At 41.4% G+C, this 26,038-nt stretch overlaps 1 protein-coding gene across 1 annotated transcript in view; it reads left to right on the top strand.

The window, feature by feature from the left end:
* PCDH15 (protocadherin related 15) overlaps positions 1 to 26,038 on the top strand; it is an 812,634-nt gene that overhangs the window by 473,194 nt on the left and 313,402 nt on the right. The window contains exon 13 of the mRNA XM_026651074.1: positions 19,779 to 19,972. Coding sequence (XP_026506859.1) covers positions 19,779 to 19,972 — 194 coding nt within the window. The remainder of the gene's footprint in view (positions 1 to 19,778; positions 19,973 to 26,038) is intronic.

The raw sequence follows: 26,038 nt of genomic DNA, 5'->3' as shown, positions 1-26,038 counted from the left end.
GACAAGGAAGGCATTTGGATAATGCAGAGGTTTGGATAACAGGGTTTCAGAAAAACGGGAGTATACTGTGGTGCCTGCAAAATTCTTGTCAAAGCCACATGGCAGAGTTCAGTTTTGATATTTTGCTCACTGTATGTACAAGCTGTGAGAGACTGCTGATTTCCTGCAATATCTTGACTGAACTTTATTGAATTAAGTTAAACCTTATTGAATTAGGGTTAATGCCTTTGGGGGTATATTGTATTAAAAATACAGCTATGTATGAACTATTGTGGCATTGTATGTATCTTCTCTAGTAGGGAGGGGGAATGCTAATATACTATCTCCCTTAACAATCCTTTGAAGCAACCCTTCTGGAAAGGTATGCATATACTAGTTCAAATTGCATTCTCCAAGGACAAAGAGAGAAAGAGTTATTGTATAAATAGTCTAGTTTTAAACGGGTTCATGATTTCTTCCTGATCAGCAAACGGACAGGACCTGTGGTCCACAAAAGGCCCCAATCCATTGGGGAAGGTTAGAAAGATGGGGCTTCCAGATGCTTGTTCGGCATTGGAGCAGTGATGATTCTGTAACCACATCAGATCCCCTTGGGTGACGGTTTAAAGGACTGCTCTTGCCAGAATCAATGTTAGGGATGGTTTCTGGTCAGCTTCTTAGCATGTGTGTAGGTTTGTTTGTTGGTTTTAATATATTTTCTCTGTAATGCTTTTTACCTTAAGAATAAAGTGGGCTGGCATAGGAGGTGCTATGTGGTACCTTTTAACTGTAGCATTTACACTTGTTAACCATCTCTAAAGAGAAAGCAACCAAGTTTTGCTTTGGCAGCCTGTCTCTCCTGGGGATAACACAGGGAAGTTAAGGAACTGTGCAGCCTGGAAATACTCCAGTCAAAAGGGTGAGGGACACATGTCTCCATCCAGGAAAGGCAACAGCTGGGGAGCTGGAATCCTGAGAGTGGGTGCCTTTGCTGGGCCACTGAGGGGACATACAGGTGCAGTTGCCCTGAACTGTAACCCAAGTAATCCGTGTCCTACAAAAGGAACATTTGTCCTAAATAACTTGCAAACTTAATACAAATTACAGATCACTTTAATAAGAAACATGTATGTATTGATATGATAAAACACTATATAATTTTTCGAAAGAACTGCGCTGATGTCTGTAGTGGTATACCTCGTACCTAATCATGGAATATAAAGCTAAGCTTCGGAAATTTGGGGTTTCCAGGGACAATTATATCCTCTGCCATGTGAAGGGAAACCCATTGTTTCCAACAAAAACATCAGCACAGGTGACCAAATTGTGTTTGGAGTCACATGGGAAAGTCACATGTTGATGCCCAATTTCGCTCAGTCATTGCAGGAAGCCATTACCTATATTCCAGAAAGTACATTTATAGGACAGTCCACTCAGTGTAGATGGACGTCTCCCATTGCCCATTATGAGTTAAGTGTCCTTTTGATGGGCCACTCAATTTGAATAGTCCCTCCAAGATGTGCTGGCTAACTACTTCATGGGCGTTACCCCAGGAGTAAACATTTGAAATCCAGATATAGAGCCAATATTCATAACTTCAAATACAAAAATGATACATGCATAGAGATAGCATAATCATAACCAGCAAATCATAAACCTTTTATAGATATCTTACGTGCCACATTTTGTACAAGATATGTTGCAAATATGTAATAGTGGTTGTAACAATGATCTGTATAGTTATATTTTATCAGATAACATCATACTGGCCATGACTAATATTGTAATTCTCTAATTTAGTACCATACCTATGTCAAAAGATAAAATCTTATACTATATAAGGTAAGGAAACAAAGCTTCTTAAAACATGCTAATACATTGTCACTGCAGAAGACAGTCAGTACTATTCCTTTTCTTTGAAAACAATAAGTAAAAGCAAGGCTGTGTAGGAAAGTGCTCTTCCCTGTGCTGCCTTGCTCGTTTTATTTTCTGTGAGTAGCGCTGCTGCTGGTGGTGAAGAAAAATAAGAGCAGGAAGGGTGTTTGAAATGATTTTTTTTTTTAAATCAACCAAAGTGATTTATTTCATTACTCTATCACAAGTTTTATTTTGGCTTTAAAAAATAACTTTAAAGCTATATTTCCATTCATTGATATATTAAGCAAGGTTTTTTTCCTTGCTTAATATTTTTCCTGATATTTTCCCCTAAGCAATAGATTGTTTAATGCTTGTTTAGCTGTGTCATCTGTATGTAAATATAAAGATGTCAACTGGGATTTACAAAGGAACCTAATGGTGTTAGGCATGCAACCTCCTTTGAATTTCAGGGGGATTTAAGCACCTAGCTTCTTTAGGATTTTTTGAAAAATCCTAGTCTTACTTTCTTATTTAAATGTGGCAATTCAAAACTGGAAGAGAGTATCAGTCACATGCTGTTTGATACCTTCTTTTCAACACTAATATAAAACGTGTAAGATTTAAGTGAAATCTTCTACTTTTGTTTAATGTAAACTATAGTTGTACTTATGAATGCAATAGTAGGATAAACTTTAGTGTATACAATTATTTTCTTCTACTATTTATTAAATTTGATGAAAGTTAAGTAATTGTGTGAAAAAGCTTTGTGCTTATTGTGGGTGTTTGTTATTATATGCATTAAAATGTGACCTCAGAAGTATGTTCTTATAGTACAAGAGGTTCATTTTGGGAGTTCTTGGGGAAACAAAAAGCTCCCATAATTCATGTATGATATGAAACTCCCATACTATAAGAGAAACTTGCTTTTACAGAGTTAGTTAGTTATAAGGATGTGGAGGACTAGAATCCAGGTCTGCAGTTCCTAGAGCAGCTATCTGACATTCCTATATCACCACTGGGAGGTTATGCAGAGTCACCTCCAAGGAGTACTGTGGAGATTAGGTGTCACAGGAAGTACCACCCAAAGGGGCCAGAGCAACAGCACCCTGCTGCCCTCTGATTGGCCCATGCTAACTATTTAACCCTAAAGGGTGCCTCAGAAAGTTGTCTGGACAACCATATAGATGTCTGGTTTACTGCAGCTCCAGGCCTTGCATCACCTTCTGATTTCCAGTCTCTGATCCCATTGTGATTCTTAGTTACCAGTCTGAAGTCAGAACCAGCTACTCCTGATCTCTGGTCTCCAACCCTGGTCTGACCCTGAGTATTGCTCTGGTATTCAACTCAGGGGATTACCAAAGGGAAGAAGATTGGAAGTTAGGTGTAAGTGTAAATTGTAAATATAATTAGGCAGCTGTCCTACACCAAGATGTAGGCGGTATAAACTAGTGGACAGAGAAGGAGCCTGGCCCTAGTGGTCAGAGAAGAATCAAAGGGCAGAAAAAGAGATGTGCTTAGGAGGCAAGCTGATGGTTGGAGCCAGGAGTTCAGAGGAAGCAGATCTGATATAGCTTGGGGGCCTGGAATGCATTGAGCTGCCACTGTGCTGCTGTTGCTGCAGGGATTAAATGGCAATCATTTGGCTTTTCTGACGAACCAGGGAGCACAGTCGTTTAGTGAGGGTTTGTTGGGACCAGCTGAGTTTCTGACAGCAGCTAGCAGAAGTTATGCCTGAACTAGGCCTAGAGTAAATAATTCTATATTTGCAGGTAGTGTGGATGGAGAGGAGTGGGTTGGCAGGTTCTGGGAATGACTTCTGGCTTTCCAGAATTAAAAATAAAGTAAAGCAAAACCTGAGAGTTGTGAGGGTAGGTTTTCTCCTCCCCTTAACTCTATCTGCAGATCTAGTGCCAGGATGCTTCCAAACCACACCACTTTATAATGCTGGCAGTGTGGTAGAGGCAGATAAGTCCAGGCTCTGATTGCTTTCTAGTAAATACGTACATCCGTGGCAGGAACTATCTTTTTAATGTGTTTGTAAAGTGGCCAGCACAATGAAGCTCTGATTCTTACTGGGGCCTCTGAGCGCGACTATAATCTAATAATGAATAATAGTTCAGTCAGTTGAGAAGTAACTTGCTTCTGTATCAAAAAGATTTGGGAACTTGCTGATCTTGTCTCTTACACTGGCCAAGGCTGCCAACATGGAGTCTTTAATTCAGTATACTGCAGACACTAGAGAATGGATTGTACTTCTGGAATTATGAATAGCATTAACATCTGTGGATTCTAGGCCTGTGGAAATTTAATGGACCAGTAAGACAGACTTGTAATGCTGAATCAGACTATTAGTTTCGTTTAACATTATTTCTTTAAAAAGAAAAACTAACTAGTTTTTTGTTAAAGACTGGTTAAAGTTTTTCTTTTTCAAGAAACAGTGTTAAATAAAACTAAATAATATATTGAATTTTACTGAAATAATTACCCTGTATACTCATCTGCATGTACATAACTACCCTGTTTGTACTCATCTGCATGTACATGTGACAAAGCATTTCATTCTATAGCACCACCTCATAATTGCTTTAGTATATTTTAAGACACTTATCTCCTTTGAGATGATAATCAGCTATGATTTAAAAGGAAAATGACCCAGGTCAAATTTGTTTAGTCAGCGAAACCACTTACTCCAGTCAGAGAAAGTAGGTCAGAAAAGGCAGCACTGACCTCACTGAGTCTGTGTAATCAGATAGACATTCTTTGCTTATGTGTAAATTATATGTTCCCTAATCAGATTGCATTAGAGAGATAATTAATAAAATGATTAATCTATAAAACAATTAGTCCTACAAAAACGCTAATTCCTTCTCCAGTGTATTAGTTTGTTTTCATATAATGGCCAGTTTGCTTTTAAAGTTTGAAAGCCAACAGAGTGTTGTAGTATTATGATTAAACAAATAATTAAAATCTGGGCTGCATTCGTGGCCCTTGCTAAGGTCAACTTTGTACCAAAGGGATCTTAGACCAGCCCTAAATGTGTAACTTGCTCCTTGCCTAGGGTGGTGAGGTTTCCCACCACAGGGAAATTCTGCTTTCTCCCCTACTTCCTCCCCTGCCAGAGATCGGACTGGGACACGTACAGCTCCGCCATACTCTCTGTCAGTGGAAGAGTCCCTAAGGGACTGGTTCTGACAGTGCAGTTTATAGTGGCTCAAGCTGCACCAAGTGTAAGTTCACCAAAGCTTGGGATATGGAACACTGAATATCCAGAAAATAAAGAGGAATTGAGGTTTTTGTATTTGTAAATACCATAGATTGAAATTAAAAGTACCTGAAAGCATATTTCCAATTGTGAATTTGCTATTTTGTTGGGAAATCATTTAGATTTTAATACTGATATCTATGTGGGTAGTTAATTTAATGAATTTCATATTTGCTACCCCCTTGCATCCTTAAAAAAATGCAGGGCGCTGTTCTGCCCTACCGGAGAGTAACTGCATAGGAGAGAAAACATTCCTTACAAGTTATACTCATAGATTTACTTCTGTGGGGGGTGGAAGGAGAGGAAGCAGTGGGTTTTCCCTACCCCTGCGGAAGAAACCCTGATGCATGCTCAAGAACTAGATGGATTTCTGGGGATCCACCAGAGCCACAGGGCCATCTTCACAGAAGCCCTATACCTCTGAACCAGCTCTGATGCGGCCTGCTCCATGTCTCTTAATTCAATTGGAGTGGGCAAGTCACTGGAAATGAATAGTCTCTGGTTATAGTGACTTTTGCTGGCTTTCTCAGTGGGCTTGGTGGAGAGAGTAATTTGGCTCCTGCACTGTAACCTGACCTGTCTGGTTTTGTGGATTCCCTACAGAATAGCTTCTACAGAATTGCTAGAAAATAAGAGAGTGCTGCAGGGGAGGAACTTGCTGCTTTCATAAATCAGGTTCCTGTCTGTCTACAGATAGGAAGAGGGGCACAGAATTCAAAACAAAGAATTATCTCCTCAATAGAGACTGGTGTGGTAGTGTTTGCCTTACTTCCAAGTCAGAATCCACTAGGATTTATTTTATTTTGGACGTCTATCTTAAGAGTTGTGATCTTAAGACTGTTTTGGAGGATTCATGCTATTCTCTTCCAGAGGAGGGCGGGGTATTTTGAATAGTTGTGGGGGTTTTTTTTTATAAAAAACAATAATTATTTGTGCTGTATGAGATAGATTGAATGCCCTGTCCATCTTGAGAATTTATTTTTATCAGACCATTCTGTCTGCTTTTCTAGGAACTGTACAACAGACCACGGCTGAGAACTTAGCAATTAAATAAATCCATTGTTTTGATTTTAATGCTGATAACTATGTGGGTAGTTAAAAATGAAATATGTGATCATTATTTTGACTTAACTGCACAAAATAGCCTAAATGTATACTGGTTAACTTTGGTGGGCAGGGTTAATTTTCTTGTAGGTTTTTCTGTTCTATCTGCCATCATTATCATTGCTATTAGTAATGTTTGTCTGTCATAACTCAGATGATTAAAGAGTTGCATATTAATAAATGGAATGTGTAGTTGTGTGATAAAATTATACTTCATGTAAGTGATTCACACCATGTCATTATTTAATTAGACATATCTTTATTTCTATATATAACATATAATTGGAAATAAAATGAAGTAAATGTACAGGAAAGAAATCAGCAAGGAACAGAGAACAGTAACCGAGAAAATGACGGAACTGAGGAACAAAAAAGCTAGATTTCTGCAAAATTTGCCTTTGGGGGCCAAAAACTTTCTTGGCCTTTGAAAGCTACAAAAGGGATCTTTACTGTATTTTTGTATTGTGTTTTTATTCTGTTTACATAATAACTCCTGAGCTTCCCTTGCAATGTATGCACTGCTTTTCTTGTCTGAAACTGTATTTTAAATGTATGAAACAAAAGTAACCAATTTTATTTTTTCTGTTTATCTTAATTCCCCCTATTTTTTTTATCAGAGGAAAGTATCATTCTGATATGTCCATGTTCAGAAGATTTTACAGTACATTTGTCATAATAACAGTTAAATAAGTCTATGGATAAAAAGAAAAGGAGGATAAGTAGGGGAGTGGATTAATTCAGTGGTTCTCAACCAGGGATACATGTGTCTCTGGGGGTACTCAGAGGTCTTCCAGGAGGCACATCAACCCATCTAGATATTTGCCTAGTTTTGGAACAGGTTACATAAAAGCACTAGCGAAGTCAATACAAACTAAAATTCCACAGACAATGACTTGTTTATACTGCTGTATACACTATACACTGAAATGTAAGTACAATATTTATATTCCAATTGATTTATAAGTATATGGTAAAATGAGACAATAAGCAGTTTTTCAATAATAGTGTGCTTTGACACTTTTGTATTTTTATGTCTGATTTTGTAAGCAAGTAGTTTTTAAGTGAGGTGAAAATTGGGGGTACGCAAGATGAATCAGACTCCTGAAAGGGCTACAGTAGTCTGGAAAGATTGAGAACCACTGGATTAGTGCATTAGTTGTTCACTTCTGGAGACATTAAATAATCCTGCTTCAGGTGAGAATTTAAAATGGTTTTGGAGGTCCTGTCCTAGCTCCTGCTTGTCATGTGGCACAAAAACACCTCACTCAGTGCCATGCATGGTCATGGTGGCCAGACATGTTGCTGAAGATCAGAAATGGTAGCGCATTAATAGATCTGCATGTGGAAACATCTGTATTGAATGTCTCTTGCTTGCAGTATAAATGGTTGTAAAGAGTATTATTAGTTCTATTACAGCTAATGTTATTTAAAAAATTAATAAAATTAACTCTTTTATATCTCTTCATGAATTGTCTTGTCATCATCTTGGGCTATGTCTACACTTCCGCGGTAAGTCAACCTACGCTACGAACTCCAGCTACGTGAAAAACCAGGGATACATGTATCTGAAAAACGTAGCTGGAGTCGACGTACCTTAGGTCTAGTTACCGCGGGGTCTATACCATGGGGAGTCTACGGGAGAAAATCTCCCATCGACTTACCTTACTCTTCTCGTTGGGGGTAGAATACAGGGGTTGACTGGAGAGTGATCTGCAGTCTATTGGCGGGTCTTTACTAGACCAGCTAAATTGACCGCTGATGGATCGATCTCAGAGCGTTGATCCCTGCTGTAGTGTAGACCTGCCCTAAAATGTGACATGCTTGAGATTTAACTCCTTATCTTCTAAACAATCAGCATTTTTTCATTTAGCAAACATATCTCAGACGTAATGTAAAGTAGGATTTTTGCAATCCAGTGCACACTAAGTACTGACAATTTGTTAAGAATCTTTTTTAAAGACCAAATTTGCATATCCTGTATTGTAAATAATACATTTTTTATATTTGCAATGTGTCATGTCTTTGTTCCTGTTGATTTCTTAAACCAACATCTTGCAATGAATCCTGTGAGCATTTGCAGCTAAATTTCCATAAAATATCCTTTAAAAATGCACCTAGAGTTTTCTGCCTGTACTTGATTACAGACACCTGTGTGTCTGTCTGTCTGTTTGTGGCATTCCTGCAGAATAGTTTCTAAGCACAAGGTAGATAAGCTGTTAAATGCAAACAACTGAGAGCATAAGAAGCTAGATATAAGGTAAGAGAAAATTTGGCCCCCAAACATCTTAAATGTTTTATTTCAAGTACAGATAAACCCTGAATGTTTGAATGTCCACATTGAATGAAATTCATATCTGGTCCCAGCTCTGAATTTTTATTAAAGTCAAAATTAATTTTTATGACACTTTGATTTTAAAATGTATTGCATACTCCTTGCAACCTTTGTAAAATCAGGTTTCTCTGCATACAAAAAGAAATGCAATAATATATAAACTCGATCTAAGGTTCAAAGTGATTGGTTGGACTGGAAAGGGGTTAAGTGAAATTGTGTGCCTAAGACCAGGGCTTTAACCATAGTTTGTTATTCTCTAATTACTATTGCATTTGATTAGTCCAAATCAAAAACTTGATGGAGTATATATTGGATTATATGCACATTTTCTAGCAGAAGCAGTTGCTGAATTACATGGGGGAGCCCAAGGAAAAAAATGAAAAATGTGCATAGTTGCTGTCTGAGTTTTGACAGCCCAGTCATGGCAGTCCTCGGTAGCATATTGCTCCAAATGACTCAGCTGTACAGTTTACATGGTAATTTTCATAAAATTACCCATAATGCTAAAATAAATTTGTACTAATTAAATATGACTTTGAAAAATCAGACTTGCTTCACTGGAACAGTCATTCCAAGTATGGATGTTGGGAGACAAACCAGTTTGGCAGATAATATCTGTTCAATTCAATTTACGTCAGCAGGAACTAATTGTGTATGGCATTTGGGATTCAGACCAACTTGATTGAAAGTTAGTTCATGACAGATGTGGGACCACTAGAAGTGTTGATGATCATATGTTTATTAGCTTCATAACAGGTTCCCTGAAACTGTCACTTCTAAAGTGACCCAGGTCTAATGGTATAGTCCAGTTCCTCCCTTCAAGTTTAAAGTGATTGAGATTATCAGAGTTTGTTTATGTCCCTGCCAGCAGGTATATGGGATCTTGGGGAGCAATTACCACACAGGTGGGGTGCCAATTAATTTCTTTATTAAAGGAAAAAGGAAGTGGTGGGAATTTAACAATGAAATGCGATGGGATGGGGTGTATAGGGTGTTTACAATAGACAATGATGTGGGGGGTTCTTCTAGTAAATGGGATAGGGGGTTTCAATAGTGGGGTACAAGACAGTGGGTAACCAATTAACACTGAAGTATAAATGTAACAGGTAGCTAACAATTTCTGTGTAAAGGGTGTGTCACAGCAGCATATAACCAACTAACAGTTATGGGTAAAATGTGTTAAATAACCAACAACTCTAGGTAAAAATGTGTCCCAGTGGTGTAAATGTAAAATGTGAGGTGTGTTAGAGAGAAAAGGGGTAACCAATGGGGTTTTATGCTAGAAAGAGAGAGAGCAGACAGGCTGTAAGTTTAAACAGCAGAGAGGAAGAGAGAGAGAGAGAGAGAAAGTGGTAGAGAAGTGAGGTTGGGGGATGGGGGAAGAGAAGCACGTGGTGGAGGGAGATTTAAACTCAGGGAGACACAGAACAGACAGGCTGCAAGTTTAAACAGCAGAGAGACAATTATACAAAACACAGCAAAATCTTATCTATAATTTAACTTAACCAAAACTACACAAATTAGCAAGTAACAAAACACAATGCAACAATTCTTTAAGCCTAACTTACAGGGTACAATGCAAGCAATTTTCTAAACCTAACTTAACTACAGCTATGCAAAATGAAATTACAACTTATCTAGACTAAAGGACAAAACCTAACCTAATGGGTGCACCTTATACTAGGGGTAGTTCCAGAGGGCAGAGTGGTGTGTGCCCAGGATACAGCTCCAAGGGGGGAGGGGGATTTAACTAGTGGTGGCTGCAAGCGGGGGGGAGAGGGTGGATGCAAGCTGGCAGCCCAGGATACAGTCCAGGAAGGCACAGGCTTATTTCTAGCAGCAAAGGCGCTGCAAAGCAAGAAACAGATTACAGATACAGACCAAGGAGTTTAAGAGAGGTTTTAAGACACAGACCAAGGTTTAGCTTGAGTTTGTGTGCTGGGGAAACAGAGCCAGCCGCTAAAGTAATAAAAGTATAGAAAGTTTCACAGAGGGATCCTTACCAGTCCCCAAGGCAGCAGCAAAGGCAGAAGCAGCAACAACATCAGAAGAAGCAAGGAGGGCTCGGTACGGTCTTGATAATCAGGAGGTCTCTCAGGCAGCAATTCGTTCTTCGTGGGGGGGAGATTAAAAACGGGGGTACGCTCAAAAATAAAACGAGAGCGGAGAAAGGACCCCCCCAGAACCCCTGGCTGATCAGACCAGGTAGCAATGCAGGAACCTTTCTGATGTTTGTTTCAAAAATGCCTGTTCTTAAAGGCAAACTCAGGCAGTTTCCCACCAGTAATCCTGATAGGCTCCTTCTATCACAGGGGAGGAGATACAGGGAAAAACTGCAGGTGAGCATAGAGACGTGCCTGGGCAGAGTCTTGGACCATAGGCGTGAGTTCCCACCTCAGGACTCAAAAGCACATGAGGCCTATGACTTATGCCCAGGATCTCAAAAACACATTAGGTCTTGCAGCTCTGGACATTGCCTACCCTACAGCGAGCCCAGGTTTAACAAGGTGATAACAGGGACCAACCCTTTGAACAGGGCAGTAGTCCCACTTAGCACGCAGCACAAGTGGCCATCCCTTTGAGAAGGGCAATGGCTCTTGGTAAACAACTTAAGGGGCCCTCCCTTTGAGAAGGGCAGTGGCCCTGGTAAACAACTTAACAGCCAGGGAGGGGCGGCCACAGGAGGAGAACAAAAACAAAATGGAGTAAGGGGACAGCTCTAAGAAACAAAATGGAATAGGGGGAAAGCTGTAACAGACAGTATACTCATCAAGTATATGTTTTTATCAGATGCGACGTTAATAATATTTCTTATTATAGTTTTCCATTTGCCTGCTACCAAACTAGCTCTTGCTGGGTTGAGTAGCTGTAGAATACATCATTGCAAAATTATTAATCTTCTTACATTTTAAAGGTAACAAAATTACTGTTATTGTATGCAAGAGATATTTTGAGGAAGTAGAATAAATCCTATTTAGTCTGTTACTTTTTCTATGTATTTTGACTTTAAAATATTTCCAAAATCATATTAATTATGAAGTCCTATCACCTTAAGACACCTGCCATTTGAATTTACAAAATTATAAAGTATAATGCCAGTTCTTGGACTTCAGTTCTACCTTTCAGACATCTTTTTGCCCCAAAAGTGTTAATCAGATTACTTAAATTTTCAAAGCCTTTTCTTTGTAAATTGAATTAACCTTACTAATTTATATATTTGTATATTCAACTGATTTCTCTTTTCATGCTGTCACGGTAAAAACTGGCCCTGCCCCAACTGCTGAAGTTAAATACTAGGACCTCGGATTTTTCAAAGATTTTTTTTTTCTTTTTCTTGTGTGTGTTTTTATTGTTGGTGTTCAGTGCGGAAGGGTATTGTAACACTTTAACTATGTCATCAAGTTTTTATAATAAGTTTTCTTTGGAAGGTTAATGAGTATGAGCAATTGCATAGGGTAAATGTAGAATATTTGATTACAGGAATATGTAGTTTGAGAGATGTTTAAGATCTAAAAAACTGGCGCATCCGTGCTTTTTCACTGGAGGTGCTTCTGCAGACCCTAAGGGAGTATAGTAAGTGAATTTTATGTGCTGCAGTTTGATATGTTGTCTTTATCTAAGCATCACAGGGTATTAAGCTGAAACACCAAAGACACCATCATATGGAATGTAGAGCAGTTATGAAACTACACAGTTTATAGGCAAGAATTAGAGAAGTGTGTTCCAAGGACAGTGTGTGACACTTCGATTTTTTTAATGACTTTCTAACGTGAGTCGCTCACTATTTTGAAAACAATTGAAAGGTTTCATTATTAAAAAATATTTCAAACATTCAACCTGAGTATGATACCATGCTACCTCTCAAGAAAGCTGTGAAGAGCTTTGGCTGTTCTAATGAAGTATGTATCCAAAAAATAGTTCAAAATAAACTTTAACATACCTTTGTTCACTTGGAAATGCACCTTATGTTGCTATACTGTATGTGAAGACAATAATGCACTTTAATTTCAGGGTCAGTGCATCTTACCTACGGTACAGTTAATTATAACTCTCTATACCTTATTTAATCCATTGTTGCTTCTTGAGAAAGGGTTGATTCTACACATAGCGTAGTGTGCAACAGCAGTAACAGCCTCTGTCACCTGCTGCATGCTGAATCCATAATTTGAATGTTGGATCTACCAATACATCCAGATCATTTCCTCTGATCATATTAACTAATTCAGTGCATTTTTACTATACTGAATTTGGGTATTGTTTTTGGCTAAGTGCCTCACTCTTCACATTAAAATTGATATTCCACTGAGCCTATTTGTGTAATCTATCAATAGTCTGGAAAAAAAGCTACATCCCTCAGTGTTTTATTCACTCCCTGTAGCTTAGAATCATATGTAAATGTAATTATCTTGCATGCTACAGCTTTGGTTGTACTCTCCCTGCTTGTTCTAGTGGCAGGATACTGTGCATGTTTTCCTCCTTCTTGTCTCCCTTTCACCAGAGGTCTTGGGAGCAGATGGCTCTAAGGTTGTGAATAATGTTCTCTGAACTGCAGTGACGTGACCAGGGCTGGCAGTGTAATAATATGTTGATTAATAAGTTACATTATATTCTAATCCAGGAGAGGATTTGAGTGACAAGCTGGCAATAGGCCACCTCCACATATACTTCTGCCAGCCTACTGAGTGATGCAGAGGCAAAGAAGAGGATTTCTGGCTCCCAGACAGTTACCTGAACCTGCCTCCATGTTTGCTGAGTCTGTGGCTGCATTAGGGACTGTGGGAGCAAGAAAGCAGGAAGGCAGATGTGCCAGCAGGAATCTTAGAGGAACCATCGCTTTTTCATTCTTCTGTGTATGAGCCCTGCAGGGGAGCACTTCTGAAGTCAGAGCTGCTTAGTGTGGGTTCTTACAGTTTTCCATATCCCCTGCTGTTCTTCTCCTGTACCAACTGATGCCTATTGATGCTTCAGCCTTCTGCTGCCCAACACCAAACATGAGCAGCAGGGGATGGAGATGTGAATTTTTTTTTTGTCACTTTCACTTCACAGCTGTTCACCCAGGAAGGTGAGCTGATGGACAGTGCTGCCAGTACATGCTCTATGGCTGGCAGCCAAAGGTTCCAGTAGGCCATGTTGATGTATTGGCTGTTGTCTATATCAACAAACTACATATTTCATGGGAAGAAAATATTCCCCATTAATCAATCAAGAGGTACTGGAATTCACAGGTTTTATCTTTGGAGTTTCCAGTACGCAGCACAACACACACATACTTGATTCAGAACTGAGGAAACTAGGCCCCAGGTGTTGCTTCCCTCCACCACCACCACCCCCCGGGAAAAACTACAGAGAGGAACCAGCAGAAGCAGTCAAATTATGGCTCATGAGACATTCAGAGAACTTCCTATGGTTTTGCTGAAGTTTGTCTGCACTGTGCTGATTGACTGTTTGCTCCAACCCTCTCCCTTTCCCTCCATCACAGTCTCTTCACCTCCTCAGCTTCCCCTGCCCTGTTTCCCTCACCTCTGTCTTTCAGTGTCCCTTCTCCCTTCAATTTTCTTTACATTTAACTGATCCCGTCCTAACTACCCACCCCTCCTCAACCCCTCACCCTCCCAAAATCATGGAACCAATGTGATGTTTGCTGCCATTACATTGTTCATTCTGCTTGTGTGCAATATCCCTTTCCCTCACCCTGTGTCTGTCTTGTCTATTAAATTGTAAACTTTTTTGGAACAGGGATTGTCTGTCACTCTGTTTATACAGTGCCTAGCACAATGGGACACCATTCCTGATTGGTCCTTAGGCACTACCCTAATAAACACGCTTAATAATGATACTTCAACTATTTCCCCCACATCTGAGGCCTGATCTACACTAGGCGTTTATGTCGAATTTAGCGCTGTTACATCGAATAAACCCTGCACCCGTCCACACCATGAAGCTATTTAGTTCGACATAGAGGTCTCTTAAATTCGACTTCTGTACTCCTCCCCAACGAGGGGAGTAGCGCTAAATTCGACATGGCCATATCGAATTAGGCTAGGTGTGGATGGAAATCGACGGTAATAGCTCCGGGAGCTATCCCACAGTGCACCACTCTGTTGACGCTCTGGACAGCAGTCCGAGCTCGGATGCTCTGACCAGCCACACAGGAAAAGCCCCGGGAAAATTTGAATTCCTTTTCCTGTCTGGGCAGTTTGAATCTCATTTCCTGTTTGGACATCGTGGCGAGCTCAGCAGCACTGGCAACGATGCAGAGCTCTCCAGCAGAGATGACCGTGCAATCTCAGACTAGAAAGAGGGCCCCAGCATGGACTGATCAGGAAGTCTTGGATCTCATCTCTGTGTGAGGAGATGAGTCCGTGCTTTCCGAGCTGCGCTCCAAAAGACGGAATGCAAAGATCTATAAGAAGATCTCTAAAGCCATGGCAGAGAGAGGATACAGCCGGGATGCAACGCAGTGCCGCGTGAAAATCAAGGAGCTGAGACAAGGCTACCAGAAGACCAAAGAGGCAAACGGACGCTCCGGAGCCCAGCCCCAGACATCCCGTTTCTACGAGGCACTGCATTCCATCCTAGGTGCGGCCGCCACCACTACCCCACCAGTGACCGTGGACTCTGAGGATGGGATATTGTCCACTGCCGGTTCCTCGGACATGTTAGCGGACGGGGAAGATGAGGAAGGAGGAGATGAGGACGAGGCAGTCGACAGCGCTTGCAACGCTGATTTCCCCGACAGCCAGGATCTCTTCATCACCCTTACAGAGATCCCCTACCAACCGTCCCCAGCCGTTAACCCGGACACAGAATCAGGGGAAGGATCATCCAGTAAGTGTTTTAAACATCTAAACATTTATTTTTAACAGAACAGGAATGTTAACAATACCAACAATGGGTTTCTCATGATTAGTTTGCCCTAGGCGCTTAACGTTTCAGTGCAACAATTAAAAAAAAATCTAACAGTGTCTGGTTTTGCATGATTGTTCTGCCCAAGCCACTCTACTGTTTAGTCCCTGCCAGTGCAGCTACAGTAAAATGCGGTCTACATGTCCGGGGATAGAGCAGAAATCCTCCTGGGACATCTCGACGAAGCTCTCCTGGAGGTAATTGGAAAGCCTTTGCATCAGGTTCCTGGGGAGAGCGGCCTTATTGGGTCCTCCGTGGTATGAAACGTTTCCGCGCCAGGAGACAATCAAGTACTCCGGGATCATTGCCCTACAGAGCATGGCGGCATACGGCCCTGGTCTTTGCAGGCTTTCCCGAAGCATTCTTTCTTTATCACTGTCTGAGATCCTCATCAGGGTGATGTTGCTCATGGTGACCTGCTTTGAATTAGGTAGGGGAATGTTAGTATTGGGACTGCTTGCCCGTTCCTTTACAGAACTGTAACCGGCGGTTTACAGCCACGCGGTGGAGGCGGGAGAGGGGCGGTATACAGGGATCTTTCCCTGGGACAGCCGCGAGGGGGTGGGACAGGGGCAGAGTTGATGCTTGCCGGATTGCTGGCAGCAGGGACTGGCATTGCTTTCAATGTGAAAGGAGACCAGTGCTACTATTAAAGTTTTAAGCAGCCACAAGTCTACGGCTTACCATGTCTGCCTGCTACACAAATTCCGGTGTCCTGCCCCGCTTCTCAGATCGGCAGTGCAAGACCCCAGGCACTGAATGCGAGGGCCGAAAATTCGACCTAGAGGAGAGTCTGTCTGAAGGGTGGGAAGGGGGTTGGTAATTGGACAGGACAGCAGCAGGGCACACACACATTGCAGTCACTAGTTACCCTGGTCAGTCTGGGAGGTGGTTTTCATGTTCTGTGGGGGGGTGGGGGGTTGCTCTGTGACTTTGTGGCGGGGGAGGGCAGTTACAGATCTTATGCAGCGGTCCTTATCCTGGATCACAGAGCCACGCAGCAGGGGATCTGTAACCCTCCTCCCCCTGCCACAAAGTCACATAGCCCCCACATACACGCAGTCCCGATCAGGAGGGCTTGCAGGCTCCGTTGAAACAACCAGTCCACCACTGCGGAGCCTGTCATTCCTGCAGTTTAGAAGCGTCATTTGCATCAGGACACTACACCCGCTCCCCACCACAGTCTGCGTCCCAGGTTTAAAACATTCCTGCGAAAACAGTAATAAAGAAAACGGTGTCCATTAACAAAATAGAAGTCAGTTTATTTTTAAACATGTGTTGGAAGGGGGCGAAGGGGGTATGTAACTGGAGAGGATAGTCAACATTAACTGGGTAAAGAAACGGGGGCAGGTTCAGCGTCTCTGTACACAAACTTAAAAGTCACAGGTTACCCTGCTCACTCAGGAACCTAGCTTTCAGAGCCTCCCGGATGCACAGCGCGTCCTGCTGGGCTCTTCTAATCGCCCGGCTGTCTGGCTGGGCGTAATCAGAAGCCAGGCTATTTGCCTCAACCTCCCACCCCGCCATAAAGGTCTCCCCCTTGCTCTCACAGAGATTGTGGAGCACACAGCAAGCTGCTATAACAATGGGGATATTGGTTTTGCTGAGATCACAGCAAGTCAGTAAGCTTCTCCATCTCCCCTTGAGACGGCCAAAAGCACACTCCACCACCATTCTGCACTTGTTCAGCTGGTAGTTGAAGAGTTCTTTTTCAGTGTCCAGGGCGCCAGTATAGGGCTTCATGAGCCAGGGCATTAGCGGGTAGGCTGGGTCCCCGAGGATCACTGTAGGCATCTCCATATCCCCAAGAGTTATTTTGTGGTCCGGGAAGTAAATACCTTTCTGCAGCCGTCTAAACAGACCAGAGTTCCTGAAAACGCGAGCGTCATGAACCTTGCCCGGCCATCCGACGTTTATGTTTGTAAAACATCCCCGATGGTCCACCAGTGCTTGCAGCATTGAAAAGTAGCCCTTTCTGTTAATGTACTGGCTGGCCTGGTGGTCCGGTCCCAGGATAGGGATGTGAGTTCCATCTATAGCCCCACCGCAGTTTGGGAATCCCATCGCGGCGAAGCCATCTATGATGGCCTGCGCGTTTCCCAGGGTCACTACCTTTGAGAGCAGTACCTCAACGATTGCGTTGGCTACTTGCATCACAACAACCCCCACGGTAGATTTGCCCACGCCAAAGTGGTTCGCGACTGACCGGTAGCTGTCTGGCGTTGCAAGCTTCCAGAGGGCTATGGCCACTCGCTTCTGGACAGTCAGGGCTGCTCGCATCCGGGTGTCATTGCGCTTCAGGGCAGGGGACAGCAACTCACAAAGTTCCATGAAAGTCCCCTTCCGCATGCGAAAGTTTCGCAGCCACTGGGATTCATCCCAGACCTGCAGCACTATGCGGTCCCACCAGTCCGTGCTTGTTTCCTGGGCCCAGAATCGCTGTTCCACAACATCCACATGACCCATTGTCACCGTGATGTCCTCGGCGCTGGGTCCCGTGCTTTCTGACAGGCCTGTGCTACTCTCAGACTTCAGGCCCTCACCGCGGTGCCGTAGCCTCTTCGCCCGATTTATCTGCATCTGCCTCTGGGAAAGGTGGATGATAAGCTGCGAGGCGTTGACAACGGCCACAACTGCAGCGATGGTCGCAGTGGGCTCCATGCTCGCACTGCTGTGGCGTCCGCGCTGTCACTGACCAGAAAAGTGCGCGAACTGATTTCCCGCCGGCGCTTTCAGGGAGGGAGGGAGGGCGGTAGTGACGGACGGACAACAGTTACCCAAAAGCACCCTCGACACATTTTTTTACCCAGAAGGCATTGGCGGCTCGACCCAGAATTCCAATGGGCAGCGGGGACTGCGGGAACTGTGGGATAGCTGCCCACAGTGCACCGCTTCCAATGTCGACGCTTTCCCCGTTAGTGTGGACTCACAAAGTCGAATTATTGTCCTTAGTGTGGACACACACGTTCGACTTTGCAATATCGATTCCACATATTCGATTTAAGTGAAATCGAACTACTCTCGTAGTGTAGACATACCCTGAGTGTAGCAGAATGCAGTACCTCATTTTTTTTTCATTTTGTAATGTGTTATTAATTAAGATGGCTGTTTTAATGTATGAGATAAAGTTCAATGGACAAGCACCACCACAGATTTATGTATAGATATTTATGTGCTTTTTATGGAATAATCTGTTCATTCTGCATATGGAAAGAGAAATGCTAAAATGTGCATACTTTTGATCTGTTCTCAAGAAATATAGTCTTCCTGAATCCCAAGCAACTGAAGTGAAAACATTGCCTACTTGTTCTATATATGCCTCTTGTGTGAATATAGTGCATTGATAATATTAACAATGTCTATTCAATACAGGATATGCCTGTCGTTCCAAGTCAGCTTAGTGCACTTAGGAGATATAGGGAATGTGTGTTTTTTTACTATCAGAGACTGTGCATATCATATACTGGTAATACACTAGGAGTAAGAAGCAAGAGCTGCTGTGTATCTCATTACAAAGATAGGAATCTACCATTTCCAATGGCATAAACTCTCATTTCTAGCCCTAATGGATCATAAGATATCTGACCTTAAACTTGCACAGCCTGGGTATCAGAGCTTTATAATTTTGTGGGAGAAATGTCAAAAACAGAGTTGCAATAAATGGTTTTGGATTTCCTGTGCATAGTATCTCTCTCTCTCATAGATGTGTGTGTGAACGTGCACCTTTATCATTTCACCTGGACTCGGTTATCTAATCGGTCTGTGGTACACTTCCTAGTCCCACCGCCCACAAATGATAATGCCATTGTTCCCCCCGTTAATATGAACAGGTTTTTATGCAAGACTTGAGTATCATAACTTTTGGCAGCAACAGCACTATCCCAATACAATTTTAAGGAAGACAGAGGTAGGGAACTTTTCCACGAATGAACTTCAGATCCCCAATTCAAACGTTTATTTTGTTCTTGTAAATAACATGTTTGGTTGGGTTTTTTTTAGCCAGTGGCAGAAATTCCTATCTATAAAGAATAACATCAATGTTGTATTAATTAGCCTTTCATTAATGCTTAGATTTCGTAGTTTACTTGAAGTCCTAAATAAATTCAGGATTGATTGTTTTGGATTTTTTTTCATGATGCAGGATTTTCTTTTACTCATTTTATGATATTCTTATTTTAAATTACATTTTCCTTTGACAATATTTTTAGTGAGTAGATGCAAACTGTTTCTTCTTGCTTTGAAAATTTTCTTCTCCAAAGCAAGATCCCTTGTTGGGAGAAAATAAAATAGGATGGAAAGTTGATTCTTAAGTATTTACATTCTGATTTTCAATTGCAGCTCAGTGCCATAGATGCAGACCAAGGGCCAAATGGGCAGATCATATACGAAATTCTGGCTGGGGACCAGGGAGACTTCATCATTAATGACCGAACGGGCCTTATCACCATCGCTCCAGGAGTTGTATTGTCAGTAGGGAGGTCCTATGCACTCACTGTCAAAGCATCTGACAATGCTCCTCCTGCACAGAGAAGGTAATTAATTATATAATAAAAAGTATTTTTTAACCTATGTCTATCCCAGCAATTAAATTTAAGAAGCACAGCGTACTCTTATTCGTAAAAATCTGCGCTGCATCGGGCATTCAGAGGGAGATGGCTTCAATTTATTCTGTTTTGTGCGTTGATCCCACTTCAAGTTTTCTTTTGATAAGTACTATATTAGAAATTAGTCTAATACTTGCATTTTCATGGCTTATTTACATATTCTCTGCAGCTCACAACTTTCACTATTTCATTCCCCTTGAATTATCTCCTTTTTAAAATTAAATTATTGCCTGTTGAATTTTATCTGTCCTTGTTTGTATGAGAAATTAAAAGTGAGAGAAAGGAAGATAGATGTTGGTTGTCTGGACATTGCTTGCTATGATGCAGAAATGATTAATAATAGTATCTTCAGAATGATCCCTCAGCTGGCAACTGCCTTCTGCCCAGGTGACAAGGTATTATAGTATTCATGTTCATCTGGACTTGGCTTATTTTGTCACATAAATTGCAAGCTGTGTAAATAATGAAGTACACACCACTAAAACCTAAATTCACACCAGCAAAGTCATTTAATGTCTAATCTCAGACTACTGTCAGATCAGAGCAGTTTGTGTGTTGTCTGTGGTTGGCTCAGGATTGTCGTGTTCCCCAAATAAAGCTATCCAGTCCCCCTTTCCTGCTTCTTTTGTTCTCGATTTCTGTGTGCTGAAAATAAGCAAAAATGTTGGCACTTCACTATTGTGTAGAGAAATACATAACAGTGATTGAGATGACATGTTCTGGGCCCAATGCCAATAAGGCGTCATTGTGCTGAAAATGTGAAAAGTCAATTCTCCAATTAAGGGGACTGGGAGAAATGGCAGCCTTGTGTAACTGCACCTCTCAATGTTTCTCACATTCACAAATTGGGCAGTCAATGTAAGAGGAAGATATCATCATGTGAGTTTACCCAGATGCCTATCCCCTGCCCCCCAAGACCAACTTCTGCTGTTAAGTCTGCAAGCAATCAGCACACTATGGTGGCTAAATTGAGCTGGGATGTTATTTGTTTATTCCAAATTACTATATATTTCCAAATTATTGGCATATGCTGATCCATCAGACTATTTACAAACTAAGCTCTGTAAACATGTGATCTTATATTTGAACTGAAACTTCTTTATAGAATACATTCTTTAGCTGCCAGGATTTCTTTTCCCCAAAAACATTTCAGATTTGTCAAAGTTCATCTTAAACTCATATACTTTATCTTACATTTTGTCTTCCCTTCCCTCTTATCATGTGTTACACTCTTCTGTTACACCATGTTTCAATTTAGACGGTAAACTCTTTGATGCAGACACTGTGTAGTGTTATGTATTTGTATAGTTCCTAGCACGCTGGGTTCCTGATTAGTTGGTTCTGCAATACAAATAATTTACTTGTTGAACACTAGCATGGAACAGGAAGATCTTTAAGGTTGTTGTTAAAATATTTAAAGCATTTGACTCAAAGGCTAGCTCTCTTAGTATTCATGGTGTCCATTACACCTTGGTCCAAGATAGACTTTTCATTCTCTACAGCAGTGGTCTCCAAAGTAAAAGAGGATTTTTCGGGGGCAAGAATTAGAGAAGCGTGTTCCAAGGACAGTGTGTTCAGCCGGGAGTCCGAGCAGTTTTTTTTTTTTTTTTTTTTTGCTTCTACAGTTCGGCCGGGAGCAGGGGGTGTGTGCTCAAAATTTTTTGACTGATGGGGTGCGCGATCAAAAAAGTTTGGAGACCACTGCTCTACAGCACTGTTTTCACTAGTAATAAACCCTTTACCAAATCTTAAAAGAATTATTAACACATGCCCTAAGATCTATATTTTAATGGTATCCTGCTGGGAGATGAATTCCTTACTTCTATTAGAGAGGCTGATTATTACAATATTCAACAAAAGCAAGTTAAGGTCTCACTTCTTGTAGTTCCATTGGTCTATTTTGTTATAGACTTATGACATATTTTTTTGGGGTGCCTCCGTTTTTGAGTGTCCAACATGAGATGCATTCAAGGAGCCTGACTGCCAGAAAGTGGATGTTCAGAACTTTCAGTAAATCAGGCCTCTCTCAGACATCTTATGTGAATCACCCAAAATTACTAGTCAGAGATTAGACAAGGTTTATCGAAGATAGACAGATGGCAACAGAAGAAAGAGTCTGGAAATTACTCACTTGGCTCTAAAGTTAGGTAATGCACACAGGCTTCTTTTATTTCATTCAGAGAAATAGAATCTTTGAATAAATTCTTAATTCATATTAAGGGGGTAACTCCACTATTCTCAGATCCCATACACTGATACCGGAGCAATCGTTTGAATAAATGGCAATAGATATTGCTTGATTGTTCATTAAAGAATCAAGCAAGAGTGCCCATTTGCACTCTTGTTACTGGCTATAGTCATAGAATACTTTGCTGAGAGAGTATGTGACCACATGCATAATACAGTGCACATTGTACCTGAGGTACATCACAAAGCAGAGCTGCATATGTATGGGATCTTGCTGTTTTTGATTACTTTGAGGAGATAAACACGTTTAAATCTTTGCAGAAGTTTATGGGTTTAAGATGAAGTTTGACAAATCTGAAATGTTTTGGGGGAAAAGGAATCCTAGCAGCTAAAGAATGTGTTCTATAAAGAAGTTTTAGTTCAAATATATAGCTCTCTCCCTGAGGTTCTTGCGGTGGACATCTCTTAGGATCTGGAACAACTATCTGACCTTAATTTTTATCCATGAATACAACAAATAAGAAGACAGTGTGATCTGTGGAACACACATACAATCTTATTGGAGTATTGCTAACATTCAGAGGAAGATTTCTCCAGTTATTATATTTCAGTTCCTCCCCATAGTAATTCCAGACAGAATTCTAACACACATACAGAACATTCTTTAATATTTTATCTGAGAGAAAGAGAGTCCAAGAATGAATGAGGTTACACAAACCCTAACGATGATGGGCTAGAGGAGCAGTACCAAATCTAATACACTCTTACAAAACGGGGGAGGGATAGCTCAGTGGTTTGAGCATTGGCCTGCTAAACCCAGGGTTGTGAGTTCAATCCTTGAGGGGGCCACTTAGGGATCTGGGGCAAAATCAGTACTTAGTCCTGCTAATGAAGACAGGGGGCTGGACTCAATGACCTTTCAAGGTCCCTTCCAGTTCTAGGAGAAAGGATATCTCCATTAATTTATAAATGTATTTATTTATACATTTAAAATATGCCAGTTATGGGCTTTCGTAGACTAAGGGATGTGATGAGCAAAACAGACCCTGATGCACACTGTCCAGGTTTGCATAATAAAGTGAAGTGGCATCAATCTAGATATTGGGGGTGGAGGGAATGACTCTAGGCAAGTTCTTTTCCTGGTTTAGAGAAGTTGAGGAGAATGTTTGGCTCTCTGACTCAATATTATAAAGGAACAGTGCTGCACTGCTTTTAGAGCAGCTCAAAGAGAGGGTACAGTCTCTAAGGAAAAAAAATGACTACCAGATAGAAACTCTTTTTGTTTCCCCAGAAAGCTTGAGGGAATCTATTTGGACGGACCTGGAAGCAAGCTTTAGACTAGGTCTTGTTTTTGTCGCTTCCTCTTTATACAGCAAATAAATGAAGGAGGACTTTAGAATTCCAGTAAAGAGCTGAAAAGATGTGTTAATAGTACTCATATATTTAGATTGGTTTAATTTTTTAAAGCTACCAATAGCACAAAATGAGATAAGTGATGAGTAACTGATATTTCTCTGGAAAACTAGAAAACTAAACATTTCAATTCACTCACTCAAAAATTCATTCGCCTATTTTTTGATGAGTAACTGATATTTCTCTGGAAAACTAGAAAACTAAACATTTCAATTCACTCACTCAAAAATTCATTCGCCTATTTACCATGTTTCCTTTTTAAAGTATAGGGAAATACTGAAGTTTTTTCATGTAACACTGTGTAGTAATTGAGGACAAATATTAACTTTTTAATGGTGACTACTATATACTGAATATTTTATAAACTCAAGTTTATTAGTGGTTTTTGACTTATCTACAGCTGATGGCATTTCCTGGCTAAAGGCTATGTTATTGACTTCATTGGTGCAGGATTTCATCCTAGGGATATAGCAGTTTGTTTAGTTGAAGAGTAATCTAATTCAATAAAGTACAATGGTTCTACTTATAAATTTTCTTCCTTGGAAGACTTTGTGAGAGAAATTTCCTATACTCAGAAGAGGGGAATACAGCTGGATTTTCTCTCAAATGTGACCATTATTCTTGGGAAAAAATAAGAAAGTTTAATTGGGTTTAGTAAGAGTTCAATAAGAAGTAAAGAAACATGAAATAGTAATTTAGATGAGGAAAAATATCTCATTGTCAAACGAAGTAATAAATGACTGGGTTCTGCTTTGTGAATCCAAATTTAAAATTAGCTTAGTTCTATGTCTTATTTTTGATTAACACTTTAAATTAATGGTTTGTAATTCATTATAGCCATATGGTAAGATACTGTACTCGATATTCTTAAGATCTCCATTATTAGCTAGACTTAGTAACATGGTATAAGTGTACTAAATTATATTTAATTACATTAATCAAGGACAAATGTTTCATGCTTAATTCTGTCAGCTATTCGTTATTTATGTCAGAGTTAAGGAGTCATTCATGAGCAATTTCCAGTGTATTGACAAAAAGGAAAGGCATTTGTGATATATGAGCAATTATAGAGCAGATTTTAAGGTTTCCTGTCCTCTTCCAGTTCTTCTTAGACTGTAGGATCATTACAGTTAATGATGAAAACAATCCACCAGATCAGGTCTATCCACCTGCCCATCTGCATCATAACAGTCTTGGAAAACATACTGAATGTAAATGCATTTTCTCTTTGAAGGGGGTCTACAGTGATCCAATAGGTCCTCAGAAATGAGAGTCCACTAATATGCATACAAATCTCTTTATACTTGTACATTCATGCTAGCATACCTTAAAACAGTACTGATGAGCAGTTGGTGTACGCTGGCCTGGATAGTGATCAATTTCTGTGTAGTCAGGGACACCTGAGTGAGAAGTAGCCCCCTACCCCTTTATGTAACTACTGTGGGTCCCCTCTTACCTGTGTTGCATGCACTGAGGACTCCACAAGGAGGTGCAGAGAGAAGACAGAAAATGAGTCCAATCTCTCCAATGCCACTTTGGGAATGGAGTGGCTTTTCATTGCCCCCTATATGGGCAATGTGGTGTTCAGTAATCACTCTGGGCCAAAAGTGCTTGAAAGAGAGCCTCTTTATTCAGTGACCAGTTCCATCTTGCTCTGCAGTTCCCCTCCCTCAGAGCTCCTGTCTGGGAACCTATGCTGTTTAAAGGCACAGTTTCCAAAACCACATAATCTTTTCCCAGCCAGAATCAAATAACAACAGTTAACAAACAACATTTATGTAACACAATTTCAAATACTTGTAATCAACCTAGTTACTAACAATAGTCAATTAATTCCTCAAGTGTCTTGTACTGTTACTTGAACTTGCAGGTCACCCTTGAAATATCAGAACTACTGTTGTCAGGAGGCAGTAAGTCCATTTGTTCTGGCAGTATGTTCTGAGGCTTGGTTGTCTTGACCTATTGTGGTTGTTGCCCAGGGCCGGTGCAAGGAAGTTTCGCGCCCTAGGTGAAACTTCCACCTTGCGCCCCCCCCCCCCCCCCCCCCCCCCCCGCCGCCCCCCCCCCCCCCCCCACCCTGAAGCGCCCCCCCGTGGCAGCTCTCCCCCCTGCCCTGAGGCGCCCCCTCCCGCGGCAGCTCCTCCCGTCCTGGGGAGCTGTGCGGCAGCTCCCCACCCCAGCTCACCTCTGCTCCACCTCCTCCCCAAGCACACCGCCCCCGCTCTAATTCTCCTCCCCTCCCAGGCTTGCGGCGCCAAACAGCTGATTGGCGACAGCTGATTGGCGCCGCAAGCCTGGGAGGCAAGAGAAGTGGAGCAGCGACAGCGTGCTCGGGGAGGGGGCGTAGCAGAGGTGAGCTGGGGTGGGGAGCCCTGCGGCAGCTCCCCCCCCCCC

This window comes from Terrapene carolina, unplaced genomic scaffold, assembly GCF_002925995.2.
Source record: "Terrapene carolina triunguis isolate 2854851 unplaced genomic scaffold, T_m_triunguis-2.0 Scaffold95, whole genome shotgun sequence".
Lineage (NCBI taxonomy): Eukaryota > Metazoa > Chordata > Testudines > Emydidae > Terrapene > Terrapene triunguis.
This window is presented reverse-complemented; position numbering and strand designations above follow the sequence as displayed.